Source organism: Falco peregrinus, chromosome 3, assembly GCF_023634155.1.
Source record: "Falco peregrinus isolate bFalPer1 chromosome 3, bFalPer1.pri, whole genome shotgun sequence".
Classification (NCBI taxonomy): domain Eukaryota; kingdom Metazoa; phylum Chordata; class Aves; order Falconiformes; family Falconidae; genus Falco; species Falco peregrinus.
Genome location: NC_073723.1, coordinates 30,904,957 through 30,919,036, shown reverse-complemented (window position 1 = coordinate 30,919,036; position 14,080 = coordinate 30,904,957). Strand labels below are relative to the sequence as shown.

At 39.7% G+C, this 14,080-nt stretch overlaps 1 protein-coding gene across 4 annotated transcripts in view; it reads left to right on the top strand.

Moving 5' to 3' along the window:
* CPQ (carboxypeptidase Q) overlaps positions 1-14,080 on the top strand; it is a 163,767-nt gene that overhangs the window by 19,052 nt on the left and 130,635 nt on the right. For 3 of the 4 annotated variants that reach the window (XM_055800301.1, XM_055800300.1, XM_027777711.2), the window contains one exon: positions 2,397-2,853. In XM_055800301.1, the coding sequence (XP_055656276.1) occupies positions 2,427-2,853 (427 nt within the window). In that variant the 5' untranslated portion in view covers positions 2,397-2,426. Of the gene's footprint in view, positions 1-323; positions 687-2,396; positions 2,854-14,080 lie in introns of those variants that run through there. The other variant, XM_055800299.1, reaches the window with a different exon arrangement.

The following is a 14,080-nucleotide window of genomic DNA, read 5'->3' as shown; positions in this document are numbered from 1 at the left end:
CTCTTCTGTTTCCATTGATGAACCTGTGCTTCTAAGTGCCTGTGTAATTCAGCTTTTCCTAGCATACTCTGCCACTGTTACAGTGAAGCTTCTTTGGGGGAATAATGGGAGAAAGATCAGAAGTAGCAACTGCATCTACCTAACTTAGATCTGAATTTCCCAGATTCTTGTTTATCTCAGCATGTTTCTTGAACAAGGGGAAGTCAAATGAGTAGTTCCTGCAACCTACACTGAGATAAAGATTTCTTGGTGGAAATAAAAACATGCTGAAACTAAGAGAGGACAGGAAACAAAATGAGACAGGGTACATATTAGATCTATGTCAGAATTCTTTGTATATTAAGGTAACTTCATTATGTCAGAGGCTTATTTTTCTTTATTTATTTTGAGCAAATGCTGGAAAATGGTCCAGAATGAACATCTTGAGAAAATGAGTTCATCTATTTTTGGTTCTTTGTAACAAACAGAAGTGGAAAGGTGGTTTCTTAGCTTAGATCATTCAGAATGCAGCTCGCAGAAGCTTTGAATACAACTGTGGCATGTACTCCCAGAGGCACAATACTGGTGTAACCTCACCTTTACTCTCTCAAGAGCTGGCTCAACTGCTGGTTTGCTGTGTGGCTTCTGGTGGTGCGAGGTTAATTCAGGAATATCCTGCAATCAGTGTTCTGTGGCAATCAGATGAGGTAGGTACTCTAGTCCCTTCTGGTATTATGATTTACAAAGCTATTTAGCTATTGTGAAATTTGCCTACTCCATAAAATGACTGAGAATTAGTGCTCAACTAAAGCTCCTGTAGTGTGCAATTGTCTGAAAATAAAGGAGGATTTTTCTTTTTATTTTGCATGTGAATATAATATGTGGATATAATGTATGCAAATACATGTGTATATACATACACACACTCATACCTCCCCCCTACCTTCGTACCGGCTCTTATGCATTTAACATCACAGACCAAAAATACAAGTATATTGTCATGATTCCTCAGGTCAGTGATTATAAAATGAAAAGTATAGCTCTCCAGAAATACTAAATAAATACAAACTGAGAAGAAGGATGCGTGGAAATCTTAACAGCAAAATCTAGTAATAATTCTGCTGTGCAGGTCTGATTTACTCATATTTTATCCCTGTTAGCCAATTAATAAGTCCTTTGCTATTTGTAGAACAATTGTTTCCAAGTAAAACATATTTTGTAGAGCAGAAGCTAACATTTGCCTTTAATGTTACTGTTTTTTGAGGCAAATTACTTTCTTTTTCAAAAATACAGGTATTGCCATGAAAGTCCATGAAAATGGCAAAAGTGCTGAATCAAAATTTTTTTTGAGCTAGTTGTAATTTTCACTTCACTTGGGTGTAACTAATTACTGTTTTTTCAAGTCCCATAACAGCTGCAGCTATAGAGCTGATTTAAAGGTCTTATTTCCTATTGCTAATTTTTATCGTCCAAACTGCAGCCTGATTTAAATTCAAAGGAAAATGAGACAATTACATTTCCTTTGGTGAAGACCTTTATATCTTGGGTTTGGGTAATCTTACTTCCAGTGTTATAGAAGAGTTTTGCAACTACTCCCAACTGATTTCAGGTTTTTGGGGTTTTTTTGTCAGTTCAATTAATAGTATAGAAAACCTGTCACTTTTATGGGATTGAAAATTTGTAGTATCTTAAAAATTATAACTTTTAATGATAAGATGGATAAACTATTAAGCATTAAGTCTTGGTATTCAACACAGGATCAGTACCCCTGGTGCTGTACCTCTCTATGATGCTGCTGAATTTAGTCCTTCAGAGATACACCAGTTAATAAGAAATGGTCATGGATTTATGCAGTATAGAAATTCATATTTTCTTCCTGGGGGCACTGGATCTAAATTGCTCTGACATCTTTCTAGTGCAATAAAAGTGCTTTCCTGATTATGAAGATAGATATTAAGAAGCACTTTTATTCATGAATGGTTTAAGATATGTTTCTGTCCAGATGTTTTGCGTGAAGACATTTGATTTGGCATTTCTGGCAAATCGTGCTCCTAACAGAAAGGAGATGCAAAGCTCCTCCTGGATGGGAGCAGCAACTCTGGGTTTTGATTCAGTGAAGGATGTGATTATTTAAAGAGATGCAGCATTCCAGGGATGTTTCTGAAGACCACAACAAAGATTGTGTCCAGTGGTCTAAGTATCTTTTTCATTTGCTTTCAATAATTGTGTCTCCAAGTTGAGTTTACTTTCCTGCCAGTTCTGATCAAAGCATTTTCACTATAAACTAATTTCATTTTGGTCTGTATGCCAATCCAAATAAGAAAATAAGAAAAAGTGTTGCTGATAGCTGTATGATTTTTTTTTCTTTAATACTGTTCTCTCTTTTTTTTTTTTTTTCCTTTTTGTCTCTCCAACAGGCCATCTGTGGAAAAGAAAAAAGAGAAAAAATGAAGTACATATTCTTAGTATTTTTCATTAATTTATTACCACAGTATCCTGGGAAATCTTTGAGAAGAGATGACAGTTACCCAAAAACATTGGAAGACATTAAAAATGAGATAGCTGGCTATAGTGATATTGCTAAAGCTATTATTGATCTTGCCGTTCACGGAAAAGCTCAGAACAGATCTTATGAAAGATTAGCAGTTTTTGCCGATACCATAGGACCTAGACTCAGCGGTTCAAAAAATCTAGATGCAGCCATCAAGTATATGTTCAGTGCCCTGCAGGAAGACAGGCTGGAAAATGTGCACCTGGAGCCTGTGAAGGTACCACACTGGGAAAGAGGAGAAGAGTTTGCAATGATGCTGGAACCAAGGAATCACAGCATTGCTGTTCTGGGACTTGGGAGCAGTGTTGCAACTCCACCAAAAGGTAACTTTTCATTTTGGAATTAAGTATCTCTTGCTTTTTAACGCCAAATGGTATTATACCCCAAACAACTTCTCTCAATGGTCAAACCGAAGTTTTCTTCATGCTATAATAGTTCTGCAAGACAGAATGCTATTTTTCTGGAACTTTTCTGTATGACATGGTTGTGAATGATGCAGTTTGGTTGAACCGACTTGTAAAATTAGAGTTGATTCCTGAACACCCCATTAAATCTATACCATTTTGTTTAACACTGTTGAACCTTGTTTGCAGAGATTCTGCTCCTCCATTGAGGTTAGTGGGAGACTTGTTCTTGTGATCTGGGGTTTTCCAGCCCTTCTTTGTAATTTTGGCCACAGAAGTTCTCCATGGGGTGTTCAGTTGACAGGTGATTTCTGCTCTTCTTGCTGTGCCCTGTCCTGCCAAGCTCGGTACTTCACTCTGGCAAAAACCAGGACAGCAGGAAGAAGAGAATCTTGCACTGAACTTGGAAAGTGCCAGCCCCTCGCTAAGCTTGGCAATTGGTATCTGCATGTCCTTTCCTTCCTCGTCTCATGATCATCTTGGAAAAGTCTTTGAAACTTGCCGATTACTGGTGTGTTGCCTTTTAGTGGACCATGTGTGATGCATTACTTAAGAGAACAGGAATGATCGTTGGCTGGGCTCAGCACAATTCAGGTGTTTTGAGCCCCAAAAGATTAGCTTGCTTGCAAATGAGATGATTTCTAGGATTCTCTTTTTGTACGCATTGATGTGGGGCTCTCAAGATTGCTATTTAAAGGCTGGATGACAACCTTGTTTTGTGATTGCTTTCCATAAATAACAATAGACTTATTCCTAGACCGCTTTAGAAGCATTCTTATTCCTTTATGAGAAAATAAATTCAGTTTAGGAAATAAAAGGTAACATGATACTTATAAATATTTTATTAATTATAATTTTTTGTGATAGTGAGCTGTTTGAAATGAAACAAATAATGTATAAAAGCTGTTTTGTTTAGAAAAAATGATACAGCCCTTCAAAACACAACAAAGTAAAACTGCGTAATTTAAGATACATTTGAAATAAATCTTGCTTGGTTTGGGAAACCACTATTGTAAATTTGTCTGAGGTATTTCTATCATATTACTAAAGTAAACACATGCCTAAAACCCCAAACAACTAATCCCATTAATGATACCTGTTTATCCCATGATATGTCTAAGACTTAGTGTTTTTGTAGGGGAATATTTACAGCAAAAGTTAAAGCTACAACTTCTTTTCTGTCCTTTCCAATCCTATTTCAAGCTTCCTAAAAAGGAAAGTAAAATTAAAATGGCCTTTTTGGTGCTGTGCAAGTGTTACTGAACCTGCAAAGAGAACCTGCAATTTCATCTTGATGAACACATCTTCACATCCCGAGAAGTCTGGTTTTCACTTCCCTTTCTCAGCTGGGTAGTGGTTTGCACGTGCTTGGTCTTACTTCTAGGTTTGCCTTTTTTGATTTAAAGAGATACTGAATTTACATGTTTAAAAATGCTTATAGAGGCTAATGGTGTCCTCCTTTTTTGTCTGTAAAGATCTTAGTATACTGATGACTGAATGGTCAGGCTAGTACCTGTTGCTGGTAATGTCTTGGAAGTTAAGATGGTATTATCCAGTGCTGGTTTATACTGAGTAATGTTTAAAAAATCCACAGTATTCTTCCTCACCTTTTACTTTCCTCTGAGATCTGCCATGAAGAGGTGTATGTGTTGGTGCTAGAAGACTGCATGGCGGTGAGGTCTTTCACAGCAGAGCATGCAGTTTCTCACACTTGGTGGAATCATTTTGATTAAATTACTTGCCCTCTGACTTAAAATCTATCCTACTGTTTGTGGCTGTTACAGTTTCTGCTGGTTTCATCTTGCTCTGTGCAAGCTGTTACAGGTTTTCATGCTTGAGAAGGCTATGTGGGGTAGCTGGTTCCTGGTGAGCTCTTGGCTCTCATTCTTCCAATCGCTGGACCCACCGCCTGGCTGACGGAAATGTCTGGTGAGAGCTGCTCATCACCAGCCTCTCTGGGCAAGAGAATTGCAAGGTGTGCTGCTCAGGGAAGTGCCCGTTCTAATACCAAGCATGGAATAAAAAATATGTGGTTAGACTATTAAAACCACTGCCTCATTGCTTTTCAGGAATTCATTTCCAGATCCGCTCCTTCTGCTCTAACCAGCAATTGTCGCCATGCCCTATTCCCTGAGAAAAAGGGATAGACAACTGCTCTAAATCACATCAGAAATATTTAAAAAATTTCCCTCAGAGAGGGAATATCGACAGTTCTGTCTTGTTTTAGCCAAGAAGCTGTGAGAGTGTGAGTCATCCTGTAATCAAAATAATGCAACTCAGTGTGAGATGCTTGATGCTGATTCTCCTGGCATTGCACTGCTGTTGCTGTATGGGATCAAACAAGGGAGATCTACTGTTGCCATGCTGAGCTTTGCCAGAGAGACTCGTTAAAGCCCGAGGACTGGCTTCAGATGTCAACTCCATGATCTGATCATTGGTGCCTGGGTTCTGCTCAGGGGCAGATGCACCCTTCAAAGCTGCCTCTAAAGTGGACTGTGCAGGTGATCCCCGAAGGCGTTTAGTATTAGCTTGATAATTTTTGCGTGTTTTAATTCAGTGTTCTTACCAGGATATGTTTCGGACCCCTCAGTTTACACACCACTGTCTTATGTAGAGACCTGACAGATCCCTTCCTTGACACTACTGATGCCTACTTAGAGTCAGAGGGCAGCACTGGCTGGACTTTGTGTCTTTTAAGGCCTGGGGATGTGATTAAGATGAGAGGGGGTGACTCCCCCATCCCAGCAGGAGATACAGGACACCATTTCTTGCTTTCTTACCCTCAGTTATGTCCTGTATTCCTCCCTTCCCGTTATGCGCCTCTAAGCTTGAGACCTGATGAGTTAAGAAAATAGGAAACATTGGCAGAAACTGAAAACACTGCTGCTCTCTGGGTGTGCTTAGTATTTCATGCCAGACTTGGTGGCCCCTAGCCCTCAGAGCTCCGTCTGAAGCTCAGCTCCCCAAACCAGTGCTCTGAAGGACTCTTTATTAGCATGGCAAAAGCCTAACAGCAGTTAGAAACCTGGCTTTGGATGTTGGAAATTCAGGGATTATTTTTGCTTCTGTCCGTGGAAATTCAAACCGGTGTTTCCTAAGAGTGACCCAATGGCCAGAGCACATGCTGAGGCTGCTCACTTTCCATTTCAGCATATGCCATGTGATTGTGGAAGAAAATCCATGATCCTTTGGGACAGGAGCAGGAAGCCCTAAGTAGTACCAGTATTTTAGCTGTAGAGCCTGAGCCAGCATTGACTCCAGCATACAAGGAGTGTCTCTTCCTGCAGATCTTCTATCTAACCCATGCCTAAGGGATTGAAAACTTTACGGGATGTGGACAGAGTGTTGCCCTTTTATTGGATTTGCTGGGGTTTGCCCAGTTTTGCTCAGATATGAGTTTGGCGTAGAGCTGGTTGGCTCACTCGAGGTTGGAACCATTCTGATGATGTGCAGGAGGCTTTTCGGTACTTTGTGATCTTGTGGATAGAATTCACATTTCCCTATTTTCTTTTTCAGGACTGGGCAACATGCCAGGGTGTCAAGTTTCCAGACTGAGTTTGATTTACACAGCAAAAAGGGACAGCACAGAAAAAGCTAGATTTTTTTTTTTTTTATTGAGGGAAAAAAAAAGGCTTTCCCTTTCAGTGTATCTCAAGATTTGAACGTATTGGGTCAAGGAGAAAGTTTTCAGTTCCTTTGCTGTCTTTATAAGAAGGGAGTAACTTTCATGCCCATCTTAGTGGCAGGGAGAGGAGAAGCATGAAATGCAGTGTGACCTGGATTTCCAGTAGTCAGCAGAGTTTGAAAATGGTCACTATCTGGAAGAAATGGATTCCTAAGTAACAAATAGATTGAATGTTAGAAAGTGCTCGGTTTAGGGATCTGACGAACTGGAGGTTTACCATATTTAGTCAATGACCTTGTCTCATTTCCAGTGTTTCAACACTGGCAAAACATACAGATATATATAGAGAGACCGTGCTGATTTCTGGTAGTACTGATTATATCCCCCAAATTCTGAGGAAAATAGATATAATTGTTGCTTTGAGAATCCCATAATTGAAGGAAAGTAGTAGTTTAGCAGATGTTTAACCGTAAAGTATCAAAGAATTCATATTTTTTGCATGTCTTTTAAAATGCATTTTTTTTCCCGACGGGTGTCTCTGCCCTTTCATTTTAAATAAATACTGACAAGTAGAACCAACATCAGAATGCAGCCTGCCCAAAATGTCACCTCAAAAAAGGAAGTCTCTGGTTTCTATGTACTGTTTGTTGCAGCAAAACTGAAATAATGTAAGTATGAAGATGAGGTATTGGCAGACTTTTCCCTAGTTTTTGTGTGGAGTCATGGGTTGTTTTTTTTTGTTTAACTATCAACAACAGTTGGTCCAGTCTTGGTCTTACAGAAGGCGGTGGGAGTTTTGCCACTTAGCTAATAAGAAAATAGTTCCAGCCTGTTATTTGTAAAATGAGGATAATATCTTGAAGCTGTTGAAGGCATGTGCTCTTGCTTTAGGCTTACAGTCTTTTTAAGTCAGGGATGCTGCTGAAAGAAGTAGTGTGGCCCCAGTCCTGGCTGATGTATTTTTCTCCTGTATTGACCCTCCTTTTTTGTTTCTCGGTGGTGGATTAGGGAATTCAGCTAGATTAACAAAAGGCCAACAAGAAAGTTAATTTTCATGTGTATCGGAGGATTTACCCTTGACTTGTCAGGATCTTGGACCACTGACCTGCTGGGGGAGAAAGAGATCCTTCTGGAAGGATTTGGGTATCCCTTTTGATGAGGGGTTCAGTGCTGAGAGCAGGGGTTGGGAGAGTGGTAGGCATGAGAGCGCAGTGCATGGTAAAGCCCTCCTGTCTTCCCTGGATCCCTTTCTTTGTGCATGAGGAGCTATTGATTCACATCTTGAGACCATGAGCCTCAGTATTGCATGCCTGGATTGTTTATTATTACTTAGAACAGTGCTGCTTGCAGTATTATAATTATGCTGCTATTTTTCTTGGAATATAAAAGGTGATGTCCATGAAGGACCTCAGACACTGTGTTGTTCAGTGGCCTGGCATCTGGGCCAAAAGTTAGTGCAGTGGGGTTTCAAAGATTTAGAGAGTAGGTGTAGCTGTGTGGCTTTGAGGTGGACGTGCTGTCTGGGAAGGACATGCATTCCAGTTGCTGCTTTACTGAACTGTATGGATTGGCAATGGCAAAAAAATGCATTTTCACATCTTGGCCCTTTTCAGTGTCACTGAGTTGAGGGTGATGACTTCAAGGATAAGCCCAGGCTGAAGCTTCTGCCTCACACTAATGGAGACAGGACTTGAACATGGTTTTCTGCATGCATGGGGAATGCCTGCACAGCTGGGTGGCACTGTCACCTTCCCTCCCAGGGGATAGCCTGCAGTGACTGGCATCTTGACTTGCTAAGGAGGGAACGGTTGCCCTTGGTACTTCCTGCTTTGGGCATCTGTGTGCTCTGAAACTGGCTCTTCTGGATCCCATTCTTGGGTACCTGATTGTCCCCAGACTTGCATAGCAAGCCTGTGCCAGGTGCAGGCCTGCTCCTGGGAGAGCCAGAGCTGGTGCCCCCACTCTTTCCGTGTCCAAGGCTTCATGCTGGGGATTGGGTCCAACCCCCTTGCTGCTAGGATTTACTGCTGCACGGTAAGCTACATGTTATTGAAACCAAACTGTTCCAATGAGATCCAGTACTTGCTGAAACGTTTGTCATATTTGTTGAAAATGTAACTATTATATAGTGTTTATTTTTCTCTGTGTTCTTAAATAATAGAGTAATACGTTTAGTCTCTGTGCTGTGCATCAGAGCTGAATAGACTCATATCCTTTTGGATAACTTTCCTATGTAATTTTAGTTCCGTGAAGTAATTCTCGTTGCTGTTCCACAGAGTAGATGAGGTCACATTTTCCAGGAGTATATATTCAGATTTTACAAAATCTTTCTTCCTGATAAAAGCCCTCTTCTTCATTTCACAGTTCCCCTAAAATATTTATTCTTTTCTTCATATTATAATTCTTGTATCAATAAATATTGATACGTGTTGATAGAGAAAATGTTTTTCTAGGTGTTAAATTATTTCAGATGTTCAGTACATGCTAGTAGTTTTTGAGGGAGAAAAAAAAAAAGGGATAATATGAATCTTTCATTTGTTTCAGCCTGACACCAAGCCTTAATTGCTCTGGTTCTGTGGAGGGAGATGTGGCATCCAGGGTATAAGACTGCCATTTTTACAGAAGCACTACACATCCCAGCTGCTACATTACAACTTTGTATGTGCAAATCTTTCCTGTGAGCCATGCAAAAAAACCTCTAGGTTCAGTGTAACTCTGGGAAAGAAGCTACCTTGCAAACAGGCACAAGACAGTGCATGTGGGCCATTTCTGGAAGAAGCAGCAGCATGGTACTTGTATCCTGGGGACATGGTCAAGCCTGAAGGATAACTGCATTAGCCAGGCTAAGGTCAGAAAAGCCCGGGGCTACCACCTGCATGTGCTTAGGGTCAGCATGGAATACAGTATACCTTGATGCGGCAGCTTCCAGGCTAAATTAGCTTTGTAGGAGAGCTTTGTGGAAATGGAGGAATCTGTGAAGTGGCAGCCATCCAGTAGACAAGAAATGAGGGTGGTTTGATGTTGCTGGTCTGTGAGGCAGGACTGTGATCATCGGGTAGGCTTCATGCACTGATCTTGTGGGGTGTTGGTGCACCTACTCTGTCTTCCTACCTTGAAGAAGTGTCTTGATTTCCTGGTCCTGGTGTCATGGTGCCTAGTTCTGATGAATGGGGAGGTAGCATTCTGTCTCCCTATTGCGCTTATAACCACAGAGACCAGGTCATGTTTCAGATATGTTTTTCCCAGTTTCAGAATCTGTACCAGTACCAGAACAACTAGATGTGTTGTTGCCCTTTTGTGTTGGTATTTCAGGCAGTATTTTATGCTCAGGATGCAAAAACTTTAAATATATAACACACAGGGAAGTTTAGCAGAGACTTGGTTGATGTAGTTTCCACCATTGTTGTATATAGACCTAAAAATACCGTATTTTAATTGTTTTAAACAAAAAATGCCTTGCACATCAAATTATCTATTTGGCAGTGGCAGCTTCAGTGCATATGGATCGGCAGCATTGCTGTTCCATAGTGTGATTTGTGAGAGAAATCATAATTCTTATGTTAACACAGTGTGAAGTAAATGGAGTTTGGAAGGTACATAGGGGTGAGTGTTTCACTTGCTGTTACTGGAAAAAATTATTGTCAGATTAACGATGGCTGCATTTGGCTTTGTAACTAGGTCTCCAAGGGACTGTTGCTGTTAACAGGATGAGAAAAAAGAGCCTGGGGGGAAAAAAGAGAGCAAGACCATAATTGTGTAATAAGGAAATTAGTATCCAGTAAGATTCAACAGTATGCAAATGATATTTCTTCCTGGGTTTGCTACATTCTTCTTTTAATACAGCAATTGATTATAGCTAACTAGGTTGAATTTCTGTGTGTTTGAGTTGAGTGTTTCTAAGTTAGTAATAAATAAAACCCAGTAGGGACTGGGTTCACAAATCTCAGGAATTCCTGGTACTTGTGGTAAAGTCTTGCCATGTCTTGCCCTGGTGTATCCAAGAACAGCAACAATATTCTGTGGGAAGTTTCCTTGACATTTTAATAGAGATTCACCAGCTTTTAAAATCATAGAATCACAGAACGGTTTGGGTTGGAAGGGACCTTAAAGACCAACTAGTTCCAACCCCTTGCCATGGGCAGGGACACCTTCCACCAGACCAGGCTGCTCAAAGCCCCTTCCAGCCCCTGGAACACTTCCAGGGATGGGGCATCCATAACTTCTCTGGGCAACCTGTTCCAGGCCTCACAGTAAAGAATTTCTTCCTAATATCTAATTGAAACCTACCCTCTTTCAGTTTAGGGTGGATTTTCCCTTTTTTCCCCCCCTTACTCTTCTTTGAAACCTGTTACTGACACAGACAGATGCATAGCTCAGATACTAAAATGGCTTAAATATTCACTGCATTAAATCTTGGCAAGAATAAATTATCTCCTGAGGAATTCCCTTTGAACTAATCTATTTCTGGCATGATTGCTGGTAGATAGGCAGGTGCTAGGAGATAACTCTCCAGACAGAATTTTTCACACCAGGAATCAGACTTCTGATGTATGGCAATGTTGCAGACAGCTGATTTACAGGGTTTTATATATGTGTATATATATAATTGGACTTTCTGTAGCTAATAGAGTAACTGTAATCAGTCTTGCCTCCATCCTGCCTGAGACAGATTTTAGAGTTTGCTAATGCGTACCATGCCATTTATCTCAACTGGCCATTTATTTCAAGTGTGATCATCAAACTTGTGACATATCGGAGTGTTTAGATAGAAGCCTACATTTTTGTGTACAGAGGACTTTATAATACATAATTTTGTTGGTAATTGAAAGTTGCCTGCTTGTTCCCACCATTAACACCCTTCCTGTACCTTAATTCTCAGAAGTGACAGACTACAATTCACTGTTCAACATGAGGAATGAGAAGAAACGCATAGTACTACATAGGTTCTTTTGCTCACTCACCCGACCCAACAATATGTGTAATGTTTCACATGGCAAGAACAAATAAGCAATCTTCTGCTTCATACAGTCAGCCAAGTTTATCACATTCATAATTCTGTCTTCTATGCTTCATGCCCTTTGCTTAGCTAATTCCCCAGATTCTCCATATTCATCTTCTGCACTGTGGGTTATAATCTTTGTATTTTGCTTAAGTAAGCAGCCAACCCAGCTCCCTACTTACATGGGTTTTCTGAAGACTTCTGTTCAATAACGCACAGCCAGGCTCTGGATCAGACAACAGCAAAAGTAGGAAAGAGATAGAACAGCTTTTGACATGGGAAGCAGAGCCATGAGGCACTGAATTGGTAGGAGATGCTAGACAGAGTTTTGTTAATTTGGTTAAAGGCTCAGTAAGGTGAGGCATTTCCCATTTTTAAAAGGAATAATTAATTCCCCTTAAACTGATAAGCCATTGAGTTTTTCTGTTTCATTTCTCCCGTTGAACAGGAGGTCTTAGGGTGGTTTGTGTATGCGTGTCCACATATTTAAGATAAACATTGCTCTTGTCACTTCAGTAGGTGAGACTGTAATGATATAAAATGGAACTAAAATGCAAATAAGTCATTGAATTAGTCAGAAATTATACAAGAGTGAAGTTTTACTTTGTTAACTTAACCTTGTTTTTAAGCAAAGTAAAGTAAAGAGAGCACAGTAGTTAATGTTTTATGTATACCGTGAAGCCGTTAAGTTAAACTTGCAGAGAGAACCTTTGTTTTGCTTTGTCAAAGGATAGCTTTATTTAGCTTTTTTTGGAACATTCAAAAGTAGAGATACTGGGCTGGAGGTTGCAGCTCTGTTTTTATTCCATTAGCTTTAATTCCTACAAAACTCACTGTACAAACTCCTGATGCCTGTTGTCTAGGGAGGGCCGTAAATATACTTCTCCATGAAATTTTTTTAGGGATTATAGGTAGTTACTAGCTGTCTGTAACATTCTTTAAAAACTGTCCAAAAAATTGGTGCTTGTTCATTAATGCAGTAAAGTGTAGTTCTAGAAGAGTTGCATTCCTTGCTTCTGTTGATGGACAGTCACTAACACAGTATGTGCCCTTCCAGTGCCTGCTGTGCAATCCAAGTGGAGCAATGAGGAGCGCTAATATGAAATACAGATTGCAGTATCAGTCTACTGAGACCATGACTTTTCTTGTGGAAAACAAAATTTTGCAGATACCTGGCTTTACTTCCAGTGGCATAGTTCCATGCCCAGAATGATCCTGTCGCTGGGATGCTCCTTAGGTAGGCAGCTGAACCTGCAGTTCATCAGAAGCAGCTGGAGTCTGTTAGCACACTCAGCTGCCTGCCAACAACAACTAGTAAAATTTGAATGTGATTCTCTGGGTTGGCTCTCTGTGCCTCTTTCTGTAAAGCTAAGAATCTGAATAGTTACTCAGTTAAAATTTTTACACTGCTCACACTAAGTTCTGTAGCTAAAAGTCATGGGCTTTTACTCTAGCAGTAGATGTCTGTTGCACTTTTAGTGAGTGGTGAACTCTTAAGAAACCAAACTCTTTTTTTTGTGTGAAATAGTTTCGTTAAGGTTTTGAAGTGTACTGTAGTTTGATCTTGAGGAAGCCATAAGCCTGGGTGCACTGGTGCTGGGAGAGATGATCTTCCTAGTGTTCTATCAGGTCTTCTCAAGTATAACAGTCTCAAATACAAGCCTTTGAAATCTCCAAATAATTCTTATGCCACAAAAAAAAAAAAAAAAAAAAAAAGGAAAAAAAAAAAGAAACAAAGACGACTTTCAAGGGGAAACATTTTCTTCTTACAAACATGCTAGTTTGACTTCTTCGACAAATCCTTGTTCTAAACATTTTTTATTAGTTTTAGTTTTCAGTGACGTATTTTGTGGCTTGTAGGTGAAATGTACAACACTAAATTTTAGACATCCGTTACTACTTCTATATTTAGAAGTACCAGCTCAAGTTGTTAAGCAGTTTCTACTTATCGCTGTAACCAATCAACAAAACTGGGTTTTAAGTGGAGTGGTCATTTTATGCTATGAAATATAGGTCCTCAGTTAGTGTTCTGAAGAGTTAGAAGGATTCTGTGGCTTTGGGAAAAACTGCTTATCTATAAAATCTTTTGTTTTTTCAAGCAAGATAATACAGCATTTAAAAACTATTTCAACTATTGAAAACAAAGAGCTGGGTGGGATCTAACTTACCATGTGGGAACAGTTCTGCAGAAGTACCTGCCTATATTGTCTGTATCATAACTGGAAAAGATGGGCTCCTTGGGAAAACCCCTAGATGGAGATCCAGTAGAACTGTGGCATTCTCCTGAATTAAATATGAAGATTTTTTTTTTATAAGCACACTGCAAAATTTGTTGAAACTGCAGAGCTTTAATTTAATTTCATTTATGGATTAAATAATTTTGTGTTTCAATCTAAAAATATGTGCTTCCAGTTGTCTTACGTTAAGCCAAGTTGTTTAGCAACATATCAAAACAATTCCATGAAAAGATTACTATCTTTTTTTATTAATCCCATAGGCAGTTTTTGCAAATGTTTTTGTAC